Below are 13,474 nucleotides of genomic sequence, written 5' to 3' on the forward strand. Positions count from 1 at the left end.
CACGGCTGGTGTCACACGCCCGTGTGCTGTGGAACTGGGTCGGCCTGTCTCTCAGACGGCCCTTCAGCCAAGGACCAATGTGAGCCCTTTGTTTCCATCTTCCCGCGGCTGTCTAATGCATTAACTCTCCTCCTTCAGCGGACACACACAGATGAGTCACTCTGGTGTTGGCGCTAAACAGAGAGCACCATTACAGAGTGTGACCCCACCAGCCCTCGCCGTACAAAAGGTTCCTCTCTAATGCATCGAAAGGGACGGTCGCACCAGACACGTCTGGCTGAATGCGGCGCCGTCAAAGACAGGGGAAGGGAGATCAACATCCGCTGGAACTGCTGTAAAGAGACAGAAACAGTGTCGTTTTTCTTCCTCCTCTAAACTATCAACTTTGTTTTGCTGATTTCTTTTCCTGGTCTGCGTCACCATTTCGACGCTGGTCGAACCTTGATTGCACTCAGAAAATAAATGACTATCAGAAGCAATCTGGAGTGTAATTGCTCTGCCGACAAAGACTGGCTGTGTGGTTAATTAGAGCGATTCTGAGAGTGCTGAGAATTCCGTCACCTTGGCAGTGCATAACCCACTGGAGAGAAGAAGACAAAGATCCATGGCTCAGGCTGTTGAACGTTCTGTAAAAGCTGTCTACAGACTGTGTGCACATACCAACGGCAGTAAACTTAATATAAAGCCAACAAGCTCTCGTTTAGGTAATCTGTGCCCAGCCCTGTTATTATAATAATGCTAGTTTAATGGTTTATGGCAGTAATGAAAACCATTAGAACCTCAGCCCTAACTTTATTTGGTGTCTGTGAGGCTGTATGCAGGCCTGGTTGTTTTAATGTTTGTCAGTGTAGCTGGTGCAGAGTGGCCTGCACAGCTAGGAGCTGAGGGCTCCACCACAGCCTCCACAGTCACCCTCGTCCTCATTGCCTCCACAGTCGCCCTCGTCCTCATTGCCTCCACAGTCACCCTCGTCCTCATTGCCTCCACAGTCACCCTCGTCCTCATTGCCTCCACAGTCACCCTCGTCCTCATTGCCTCCACAGTCACCCTCGTCCTCATTGCCTTCACAGTCACCCTCGTCCTCATTTCCTCCACAGTCACCCTCGTCCTCATTGCCTCCACAGTCGCCCTCGTCCTCATTGCCTCCACAGTCACCCTCGTCCTCATTGCCTCCACAGTCACCCTCGTCCTCATTGCCGCCACAGCCTCCACAGCCTCCAAGATTGCATTTTCACACACACCCCACATGCACAGAAATACACACACACACGCATGCGAAGACACACACATGCACACACGCACCCATCAACCATTCCATATTCATTGCATGTTAAGTGAAAATTGGATACCACTACAGCTATTGTGTTTGGCAAGTCAGTTGTTAAGGCTCCGGTGGTTCATCAGAGCAGACGAGCCGGTTCCTTTCAGAGAGGGAGAGGAGTGGCAGAGAGCGGGATGTAGGAAGTAGGCAGAGGGGAAGAGGAGTTTAGGGATCTAATCTAATAGTTTAGTGAGAGCACTTCCATCAGGGCAGGGAGTGTGTCCGTGTGGGCTGACTAAGGACAAACTAAGCTGTGCACATTTACACAGCCGGGGCTACGGAGGAGCAGAGCTGCCCACACCTCAGCCAACAACAGCCGCTTCGTTCAGAGTTTGGCTTTTGCCTGTGGTTCTCTTATAGAGGAAAAAAAATCAGACCAATTTTCCGTTCCTGAGACGAACAGTGGCGCCGACAACAGAAAAATGCAACAGCGTCGTCTGAGCGATGCCTCATCAGAAACGAGGTCTACGAGCGACTCGCTGTAGCCCTTTTAACGGTAGACAGTTCCAGCTCACTGAACATGATGCAAAGATATGAGGGGGGGGAAAACGATGCCACAGTGCACAGTAGTCTAATATAATTGCGTAGCAGTGTCACCGGCATGGTTGTGATTAGCTAGCATGCTACGTGGGAGGACTAGCCTTGATCCCCTGCCTGTGATCTCTGGCAGACTCCTGTGAACACATGTGGCCCTTTAACACAACACATGTATTTACTATGTGTACTGTAACGGCAGACATGTTCATTTGGTGCCAGTAGGGTTACGCTGAAGTGTCTCCGCACTATGGCTCTTTACGACTTCCCACGGTGTAGGAAGGCCCAGAGGAGGGGCGTGGGGGGGGGGGGGGGGTGAGGGCAGTGTCCAGGGAGGGTTAACCCTCCTAATGTGCAGGCTAGACGGGGGTCTGGAGTTTCACGCTGCGGTTGTTGCTCAGAGAAACAGGGGACTGGCGGGATTGTTAAGATCTGGTGACGCTTTGAGAAAACACAGTGTGAAAATGGATGGGAATAGTAACCTCTCCTGACAGAAGTGTTGATAAGGCCTCCACTGCAAGGCCCCTGTCGTCAGGTTTAACTGTGAGCAGGCCGGACTGGATACAGAGAGGAAGACGGAGAGAGAGAGACAGAGAGAGAGAGAGAGAGAGAGACAGAGACAGAGACAGAGAGAGAGAAATAGAGAAAGAGAGAGGGAAAGAGAGAGAGACAGAGAGAACAAGAGAAGGAAAGAAGGAAGTGATACGTGACTTGAGCTCTCGCATGTTTGGATGTCTCAGCTTCTGTTACTTGCGTTCTCTTCCTGTCTCTCGGGGGACTCTCTCCTTTCACCCCTCTCCCAGAATTAGTAACTGTCAGCCCCCTCCTTCTTGTGCTGCTGATTGATGACCTCATCTGGGAGTTAATATGACACACCATGTGTTAGAGAGACCACTCATCTACAATACCACCCTTTCCCTTATTTTCCTTTCTGTCTCTCACTTTCACTCTCTCTTTCTCTGTCTCTCCCCTCTCTCTCCCTCTCTTTCACACTCTCTCTCCTCTCTCTCTCTCTCTCTCTCTCTCTCTCTCTCTCTCTCTCTCTCTCTCCCTTTCACCCTTTCACCTCTCCCCATTCATAGTTCACACCATAGAACACCATTAGTTGATGTTCGAGCTCACTTTAAAGCTCGTGTCTCTCCCACCCTGACTGTGAGGGCTGAGAAACCTCCCACATATTGACTAATATTAACTAGAAACAAGACCCGGAGGGTCTCTGATTGATGATTCCAGGTGTGTGAGGGTGTGTCCTCATTTCCTGTTGAAAGTTGAAAGGTGAACAGGGTCTGGAAGTTCCTATGTGCTGAAGAGAGTCCAGTGTGAAGTCACTTCTGTTCTCTCCCACAGCACGTGTAATGAACGGGCCTTCTCATCTTCCCTGGTCACGGTCTTTTTTGAAGAAACTCGATGTGCCAATATCTTCTAGAAACCAATGTGTGGCTTTTTGGAACTCTAAAACCCATTGTGGTTTATGCTTGGCTTTCCAGCGTGGTTTTAATTATCCATAGGATGTTGTGGGTCCTGTTATCTGTTTCCCAATTGGTCAATAAAATGCATTTCTGGCTGCTTGTTGTGTTTCCCTGAGAGTCCTTTCAACCGTAGGTACCGTCGACCTAATGAGTTTTGATGCTTTTCATAAATAAAGGAACAATGGATAACTTCAACTACATTCAATATTTATGACTGGCAGTGTATTGGAGACAAAAAGGTACATTTTGCATAACTTGTCCTCTTTTTTGTAGCTTTTGTCAGTTCTTTCTCATTTAGAATTTGGACAGTGTCCCACGTTTTTGTGCTACATTATACAATGAGTAGTCTATCAGTTCCTCAGTTTATTTCCCAGGTTAAATGGTATTTTTACCGGATAGTCAGTCTGATTGTTTTCATGAGAGGAATTAATGGAGTCTTCCTGGGACTGCCTCCTATTCTCTTCTTTCCTCTGGTGACATCCCCCTGATAGAGTTCATTCAGAGATGGGCTGACAGGGAGAAGGAGCATCATTCCTTACTGGGACGACAGGCTTGCAGTATTGTCTCACCGCAACAGTCTTGGCCCAAACACATGCAGGCGATAAAGCACTATCGTAAAAGGGATGCGGAGGGGAGCAGAGCGGAGTGGAGCACACTGCTGTCGCCTGGTCTCCAGTACCCAGCCAGCCAGAGACCCCAGCCTGCTGGGCGGGGGGGGGGGTGCTGTGTTGGATCCACTAACGCTCTACTGACTCACCCTCATCAATTTTAATCTCCGCAAAGACGGATACACACAAACACACGCATATACACACACACACACACACACGTCCACACATTCTACCAATACCCTATGGTCACACACACAAACAATAACACGGCTCTTGCTGATTTCCTTGCACAAACAGACAAACACAGACACACAGACACACACGTACAGTACAGACCACAGGGATCCTTGGGTGGAGCTCACGCACGCACCAGATGTTTGGTATTCAGGTGGCATTGGGTCAAATGCTTGTGAGCATTGCAGCAACACAGTATTGGAAAACACAGCAGCCCTCAAGCTGTACCGTCGCTGACAGGGTTGGATTTGAATTCTTGGAAACAAAACTCAGTTATTATCCTTTTAGAAATCCAGCCTCACTTACATTTAGCAGATGCTCTTATCCAGAGCGACTTACTGTAAATTACAGGGACATTCTCCCTGAGGCAAGAAGGGTGAAGTGGCTTGCCTGAGGACACAACGTCTTTTGGCACGGTGGGGGAACCGAACAAGCAACCTTGTGATTAACAGCCTGACTCCCTAACCGCTCAGCCATTGGACTGTTGAAGCCAGATCGTGTTTTCTTCGTGCCCTTGTTCCATTGCAAATAGATTTAAAAGGTACTAAGTAGTGCACAGTCTCCCTTTCCCAAGGTTGTGTAACTGATATCAACAGTGCAACGCAGGCTTTGGTTGGGTCTAATGATGAGGTATCGTTTTACCTTAATGTTGTTCTCTTAGATCAAGGATGAAGGCAGCAAAGTAGTTAAGATCTGTACCTTCAGCTCCAGACCCCCAGGTGGACCACACTACAAGTTTGGGTTGGTACAGTTCACTGAGCTGACGATGGGAAACCCCCTGCTTTGTCTCGTTAAAATAAACATCAGTCGCCAGTCAGGAGGCACAGATGGATGACGGGAGAGATTAACCGCTCGTTTGCATCTCTCAGTGAAAGAGCGACTGAGGTTGATCAACCAGGTGGATGCTCGGCAGAAACAACAGATGTCCACGGTTCGACACCCTAATCCAACATGGTTGTGAATTACACACACACAGAGAAAATGGAGTCGGCAGTCTGCAGAGCGTAGAGGCTTGGCCCAGTCTTCTGTCACGCGTCGGTTAGACCGAGTCTGTGATTGGATACCGCTTCAGGCTCCAGTCACACATCTCCAGCTGGACTGATGCTGTCACAGTGGTCAGTGGTTAACACAATGGAAGTGTAAATCCCATAACGAGAAGACAGTGACAGCGAAATGGTCTAATTTATTGGCTGTATGCGGTTTTGTCCGTGTGACCTTACATCCTGTGTTTTCGTTGCGTGTTGCAGGATTACGTAGGACAAGTGTGTGGTCATACACGGCGTGGGAGTTTGAGTTTGCCGGGCGATCGTTTCCGAGCCTCCTCCCAGTCCTCCCAGAAGCCGGTGGGACACAGGAAGCGAGAGAGCAACATGGTGGTCTGTCTCCACCTGTGTGGGAGGCGGGAGGGCAGGGGAGATGGAAGGAGGGGCGCGGCGGCCCTGATTTGATTGTGTGTTAATTGGTGTTGTGTGGCGGCTGGGTTCCTCTTGTGCGCCTCGCGGGGCTCGCAGGGCTGTGAAGAGGAGTGGGGAGGCCGGTCTTCCGCGCCGCGGTTAGCCTTGTAAAACACACACCTATGAAAACACTGCTAGAGAAACAGTAGGGCTGATAACAATCTCGGAAGAAATAGTCTCACACCTTCCCATTTGTGTTGGAAAGCCGTGAAAGAAGCTCATATGTAGCTGTGTTCCGGATGTGTGAGAGTGCGTGAGTGTAGAGGAGGAGGTGGGGTGGCTGGGTGTGTGTGTGTGTGTGTCTGCTGCAAGACTATAGCGGTGAAATAGATCTAAGAGCCCTCATGTCTTCCTAGTGGGAGCAGCATTGTCAGTGAATGGAGTGGGAGCCCTTCCAGACCCTGTGAAAAGCTCTTCACAGACACAGCCCTTTATTACCAGGAGGATCCTCACTGATTCATTAGTACAGTGCTCTGAATGCTGGGCTGTAGAGGAGAATAAAGGAGAAAAGACCCAAATTACTTTTCAGACGTCATCGAGTGTGTTTTTCACCCACTGCTGCTTTTGCTTGAGATGTTAATTGCAAGAGTGCTGTTTCCGTTTTGTATCTGTTCACAGCTGTGTGAGTTGTCTGTAGGGGCCTTGACGCCCCGGGTCCAAGCGGTTGTGGGCGGGTAGGAGAACCACAGCTAAGTAGTAGAGAGAGGACACCAACGTCGTTTTTCTGGAACATTCAGCTTAACACCGCAGATTCTGAAGGTGACCTGAATCAGTTACATCGTTGAATTGTATCGCCTCCATCATATTTCTAAATAATTTCACCTCGCAGAAATCGCTGCTTTCCTTTTATCATTATGAGACGTTCTGTTCAATGCAATTTCTGCTGACTCATACTCCTGATTAATGTTGAGAGGACAAGACAAAAGCTGTCCATCATTTGATTAAAGAGCCTCCATTTTAGAGCAGTGGCTAATCGAATTAAAGTCTGTAGTCTATCTCTCCTCCATCTTTATCTGGTTTGCCAGCCACGTTTCCAGAGATGGGTCCTGAATCAACCAATCAACCATCAATCACACAACGTAATGCACGTCTGTGTCTTTTACAAGTCGGAGCCTTCTTCTCCAGGTCTCCTCCTTGGAGCTGCTCCACAACAGCATGTTTGGTTGGCGTATGATAAGTGAACCTGTCGGCTCTCAGTAGAACGACACATGGTCCTGCTTTAACTGTGGTTTGGCAAGAAGACCAACTCTCCCATTCTTCGGGGTCTGAACATTTTATTTTCATTTACTTGAGGTCAGTCTCGGGAATACTTTTGGCTATTCCTTAACATTTGGGGTATTTTTAAATGTGTGACCAAATGTGTTTCTTTAAGACCAAAAAACAAGATGTAGGTGGTGACTATGTTGAAGATACTGCTTGCATGTTTCTGCTCTGCTTTCCACACAGAATCTCTTAGTCATTGTGAAATATGCTAAGAACGCAGAAAGTAAAGAGGATGTTCTTTCAGTAGCTTGCAAATAAAAAGATCCAACCAATAACAAACAACCTAAATCATTTTTCACTTCATCAGCAACGATATCTAATAAAAAGGAATTGACAGCCATGCGTGGACATTTCTCTTTATTCTATAGATGACTCGTGTTCACTCTTCTTGACATTTTATAGGGTATCTGTATCATGTAACAATTCTAAGAAATTCACATTTACACAATGCATTAGTAGGTAAGTACAGGTAACATTCAGCTTTTTGCGGGAAGGGGTCTAGAATATCTGTGTAATTTTGTCTTTAATCATACCAAAGAGAAGCCTTCACATCAAACACAGAGCCTACTGTGTCGTCCTGTATGGGACATGGCATGGCAACTCCTTGTCATTGCCTTGTGGAAACTATAGGCTACATGTTAAAACATACTGTCCATGCATGTGGATATCCCCACTGCTTATCTTTCTAATCTAATCTATAATAGATCTAGAACCATAGGCTGGTATGAATAGAGACAATGTCCTTTACGATTTGTCGTATAGTGTAACTAATGTATACTGTGTAGTAATGCTGTATGTATAGGTATCTGCTGCCACACCATTACATGTTTGTTTTTTTTACGGCAGTATGTTTTAACATGTAACAAATATAAACATACTGAAGTCTATGACAATATATAGTGACTCTTTGTTTGTAGAGAGTGTAGAGAACACGTCTCATGCACTTTTCCTCCCAATGCACTTCTCTCTGAATATACACGTCATGACCAGTCATATATATCTCTGTATGTATGGCTCTGTCGAGGACTACTTCCTAAAACCTTCATTAGCACTCGAACGATTAAAACTACACCGATCATACAACAATCAAGAAGAAAAACAAAACTGTAACATAATGTCAAACTTCTGATTGCTGCTCAAGGACACCTGACACTGTACACAGGCACTTGAATTAGAATACACTCTTTGAATGTGCGAATAACATCTACTAAGTGCTAAATCAAGAAGTCATATAGAAAAAATACTGATTTCAAACAAATGTAATACAATATAATACAAAAAAAAAACAAAAAAAAAACAATAGAAAAAATATATCAAAGAGAAAAAATGCTCAAAAATTGAAATGGGAACTAAACTTTATCGTTGAATATTTTGCATATTTCTGTCTGTAATTGACTTTACATTCTCACATCCGTTCTCCTCGCCAGTTGACTGCGTTGGCAGTGTGGACAGTTGGAGATGCAGTGTGGAGGCTGATGACGTGTTGTTGTAGGAGCCGTGCAGCACGCAGCATGAAGGGTTAGTTATTCATGTCTGAATGTCTTTCAGTCATGGATGAATAGCCCTCTGGTCACTCCCCTGACTCCAGCTTCCTGCTTCGGCCATACCAGCATACACCCGCGGGATGAATCGGGGGGGTTGTCGATACACATGTGGATCACAGTGTCACTCAGAGTTTGCCTGCATGTGCACGGCGTGTAGACAGTTCACTGGGCGCCCGTTGCCGACAGCTAGCATACCGAAGTCCAGAAGCTGCCGGGGGGGGGGACAGAGTGTGGCATTGTCTCTGGGATTTTGTGATATGCAGTGAATGCGAAGCTACATCATTTTGTACTTGCCGGTAATGACCTTTCTGCATTAGATTTACTATCTTTTGTCCATCTCTTGGCAGTCCTCTCATTTTCTCTCTCTCTTTACATATTCTCTCAACAATCGGCGTATCTAGAAAACAACATCTACTCATGTCTCTCAGTGTCTACGGGGTGAAGAGATACAGTTCGTACAGTCTGGAAACTTCCACTTTAGTCCCTCGGGAACTCCCACAAGAGCTCATTTGAAGGTTTTGAGTTTGGAACTTTGTCTCTTTGCCAAGGTGCTGAACGAACGGACCAACTGAATCCCATCAGACAAAGAGTGAGCATCATCTACAAATGTTCAAATGTATTTGATCGTCGAACCACGTACAGTGACCCTGAGAAAGCACACTTCCCCAGTAAAAGAAACCCTGGTTTAAAAGCAGTACAATCAAGCTTGCTATAAGTCCTACATCTACGCTATGCCTACCATGGTAGTCTACTGAATGCAGCGTGCCAACGGGGATACAAAGGCCCTTCATGATCAAGGTGACACACAGCTTTACAGTTGAGGGGGGGGGGGGGGGGTTGGGGGCGCTTCAGATCGCCATGGTAATACAGTAAATGTCACCGGTGTCTCTCTGTTGAGCCAATCAGTCCAAAGGAGAGCCAGCTTATGGATAAAGAACTTGAAAACCTGAGGTAATTACTACCTGCCTTTCAGGAATGTGTTCTTCATGTTGACTGGTACACTGTATTTAGGACCTGGTCACAGTCAACACAGTAGCACCGCAACATAGGGGCTTTCAGACACACTGCCAACCAGTGTGTGTGTGTGTGTGTGTGTGTGTGTGTTTATGCATGTGTGGAGGGGTGTACCATTGAGCCCCATGTCTCCACTCAGTGTAATGGCTGATAGATCCTTGGGTGGGCACTGTGTCGATGCCAGCCCCAGATACATATTGATCTCTGGGGACGTCACACTTCCTGTTCTGGCAGTTGAAGTGGCATCACTTCCTCTCTTCTCCAGTCAGGATATACCAGTGACTCAGCGGATTTCCATAGTCCTGGATTGTCTCTCATGTTGCATTCTCCTGCTCCGTCGCTGCTGAGTCACCCGTGTAACTCAAACCACAAGAAGAAGCTTATACACCGCAAACAGGACAGAAACATTTGGATCTGTTACATTCAAAGACTGAATCGTTGAAACGGAACCCCTTGGGCCTCTGCAGGGGGTCCGGCTGCAGAAAGGGAATCAACAAAAGATTCGGGAAAGATGGTGACCTATTTTGTCGAGTTATTATGAGCAATGTAAGATGACCAAGAGTGCAAAGTCACTCTGTTATCGAACATATGAGTATAGATTGACAGTACACCGTGGAATTGCGATTGTGGAGGATGATGAGAAACAGGAGAAGTTTGTGACTAGTGGTTCCCTACCGTCGTGTTCCAATGAGCTTAACAACAGGAGACTAATAGAAAGAATCCTACTGAAACAGAGAGAGCATGTGTAAGGGTAACAAATAGAGAGAGAGACATAGAGAGACAGACAGAGAGAGAGAGAAACAGAAAGAGAGAGAGAGACAGGGAGACAGGGAGACAGGGAGAGAGAGAGAGAGAGACAGGCAGAGAGAGACAGAAAGGAAAAACATGAAAAAGACAGTGAGGGTACACAAGAGAGTTCTACCAGTCTAGTATTTCCTGGTTTGTGAGAAGTGTCATGAAAGGGGGACGACCAACTTGGAAGAGGATGGGGGGTGTTAAGTTGGCTGTTAGGGGGTAGGAGGAGAAGCTTTCACATAGAATATACCACTCGGTCAACAACACTCAACTGTACAGACACTGATATCCTGCTATTGAATGAACATATGATGCATTTGTTGTAGTGGGCAGACATGTTTCAACAGCTTTGCAGCTGAGGTGATGAAGGGTGAGGTGTTGGTTTTGCCAGAGCAGTTGTGTCAGCAATGTTGTTTTGTGATGAAGGGCCATGCTGGGATGCTGTCCAGCGAGAAGAGGTGGACAAGCACTCTGGCCCAGTCCGAGCATCCACATCTGCTGAGCAGGGGTGACAAGCCCACTGGTTTAACACCAGCTGGAAAAATCATGCTCTTCATTCATGTGTGTCCGTGCCTCCGCATCCCTCCTCCAAATCACTCCAACAAGCGCCCCTACCTCCCCCCTCCCTCCCCCCTCCGTCCCCCTTCACTCCCCCCTTCCTCCCCCTGTCGTCCGCTCCTCTTCTTCAGACCTGGGGGGGGGGGCGAGTCAGGCTGGGACCCCCCATCCACTCTCACAACTAGGAAAGAGAGAGAGAGAGAGAGAGAGAGAGAGAGGGAGAGAGAGAGAGAGAGAGGAGGGAGAGAGAGAGAGAGAGAGAGAGAGAGAGAGAGAGAGAGAGAGAGAGAGAGAGAGAGAGAGAGAGAAAGAAAGAAAGAAAGAAAGAAAGAAAGAGAGAGAGAGAGAGGGAGAGAGACATTGGTCACTGGCAGGCATACACATTACCATGGCACAAGAAGAAACCGTTAGCTGTGCGGGGTGGGGACCCGACACTGACACTGAGCTGGTTCGGGATGCGGGTGGGGGCGTTCCACACTCCTCCGTCCAGGGGGCAGCGGGAGGTGCTCCACCCTTGGACTGCTTAGAGGAGTCAGGACTGCCCTGAGGAAGAGAGAGACTCATGCTCTCTTTTCCCACAAACCCCTCAACCTGTTGTCAATTGAGTGGCGCCATGGAAACGCTTCCGGAACGCAAGAGGCGTTTTTAGAGGGTCTCAGAGTTCACTGCTTGTTTTCTTGTCTTGATCAATGCACCCCTGTGTCGGCCAGAATGTACAAGGGAGCTCCAATTCTAAAGGTTCACTAGAGTGAAGGAGCTTGTTTGGGTGGGCTCTGTCGTGACGTCACCCCTCTCTCCTTGTGCTCATGTGCGCGCAGTATTCGTGTCTCTATCAGTGTCGCTAAAACTTTGTTTGGCTCACGTTTACATTTTTGGGTTGTAAATGCACTGCTGATGTGCCTCTTGCTAACCATGTGATTTTCTCCAGGGCTTGTCACGGTGACCACAGCCCCGTGCTTCCTGTTTAAACAGGCCTCCCGCGGCCCCTGAGCGGCCAGGCTTCACGCATCATTCTCTGTAATACACACACACACACACAGACACATGCACAAAACACACACACAGACTCTGCCATGATAGCATCAATGCACTGCTGTTTTATGTCAGGATGTGCATTCTCCATGGTTTACAGTTCCTGCAGCCCTCTGTCGAAGCCTGCCTCCTTTCTTTTCGTTCATCCAAGCAGGGGCCTCATTGATAATGACAGCTGGGAGGCCCATCCAATCAAACGCTGGTTATTATGGGTCTCGACTACCTGTTCTTGCCAGAACCACATCAACTGGGCATGCTCAGAACGATCCCCATTAGACATCAGCCAATGAGGTGACAGGCATTTTCTCTCTCCGTCATTAGCATGTTCAGGCCAATGCTGATTAGATATTAAGCCTCCCTCAGGCTTTGCAGATAGCTCATTTGGTTTGTGATTGAGATTGGAATGGGCTCTGATAAGGCTTCGACTGGCCCTGATCAAAAGCTGTGTGCTCAGAGGCATGAACAGAGACCAGACCAGGACTCCCTACTGTCACACCCTACTGTCAAGCTACCGCAGTGACTCACACCTGCCAACACGGAATCATTTCATCCTCCTCCTTCTCCTCCTCCTCTTGCTTCAACCCCCGCCCCTATCATCCTGCACCTGTCTTATCCTCCTTCACCTCCTCTTCCCTCCGTCTATCAATGTGTCTGCGAGGGCTCATCTGTCTGATCACTCGACTGTAGTGTCCGACTCTATCCTGCTGCTCTAACTCTTGTACAATGCTTGCTCAATATGCTGTCCTTTCTATCTGGGTCTGCCTGCACTGTTTTTAAAGGCTCTGCCCCCACCTCCATTCTCTAGCTTCAGGAAACTGTCGCCTTCGCCTGCAAGTGGTGAAGTTTGATTGACAGTTCCCGTATCTCTCATTCCTTTAGTGAGGTCAGATGCAGGACAGAGGCCTGAGAGATGGGGGGGAGAGATGGGAAGAGACGAGAGCGAGACATAAATCTTGGTAAAGTGTAAACACCCCACCCCCACACTACCTGGGCCACAGCACATGAAAGAGTAAGGGAGCTTTGAAAGGTGAAAAAGGCAGATTGTTTTTGAGATTAGCAGATTGTACTGAGTACTAAGAATACCTAACACAGATGTTTTCTGACATTTACTGGTAGTTCATGGCAGCCTCTCAACAATGTGGGGACTTAACCCCTCACAGCACCTTGTTTTACACCTGTCAATCAAACTATTGGGGATTTGATGGCCATGCAAATTGCTGTTTAAAAAAGATGAATTTACTGTTCACTCTTTCTGACAACTTTAAGTACGTGTTACTGCAAGATTCATGCAGCGTGCGTAAAGTCTGGCTCATTTGAAACAGGAAACCCTCAGATTCTTAATGTTTATCGTGCATATTCTCTCTCCCCTCGGGTATTTTGACAAGCCCCCATTAGCAGCGCAGGAACTGGAACACAGGAACACAAGGCTGTGTTTTAATGGCTTCCACGCAAGCAGACAGCGCTAGCGCCAATTAGCACCTATTAGACCCTGCTGCTGGATCAGTCTGAAGCTCTCGGGTGGCAGGGAGATCAAGCCTGGGCTCCATCACACAACACCAGCTAATGAACCAATAACACAGAGAGACTTTGAGGTAAAAGGGGCGGACATTTTCTCAATGGACCAATCACGTGCTAATCCTCAAGA

The 13,474-nt window shown here is 47.6% G+C and overlaps 1 protein-coding gene across 1 annotated transcript in view; it reads right to left on the reverse strand.

The window, feature by feature from the left end:
- Positions 1 to 874: 874 nt before the first annotated feature.
- The window catches only part of ngfra (nerve growth factor receptor a (TNFR superfamily, member 16)), a 31,950-nt gene continuing 19,350 nt past the window's right edge, over positions 875 to 13,474 (reverse strand). Inside the window, exons 6-8 of the mRNA XM_084676802.1 lie at positions 10,855 to 10,978; positions 5,469 to 5,557; positions 875 to 1,215 (exon numbers count right to left, since the gene is read on the reverse strand). Of these exons, the coding sequence (XP_084532928.1) occupies positions 875 to 1,215; positions 5,469 to 5,557; positions 10,855 to 10,978 (554 nt within the window). The remainder of the gene's footprint in view (positions 1,216 to 5,468; positions 5,558 to 10,854; positions 10,979 to 13,474) is intronic.

The sequence above is a fragment of the Hypomesus nipponensis genome, chromosome 17 (genome assembly GCF_054491055.1).
Source record: "Hypomesus nipponensis isolate SF chromosome 17, ASM5449105v1, whole genome shotgun sequence".
NCBI lineage: Eukaryota > Metazoa > Chordata > Actinopteri > Osmeriformes > Osmeridae > Hypomesus > Hypomesus nipponensis.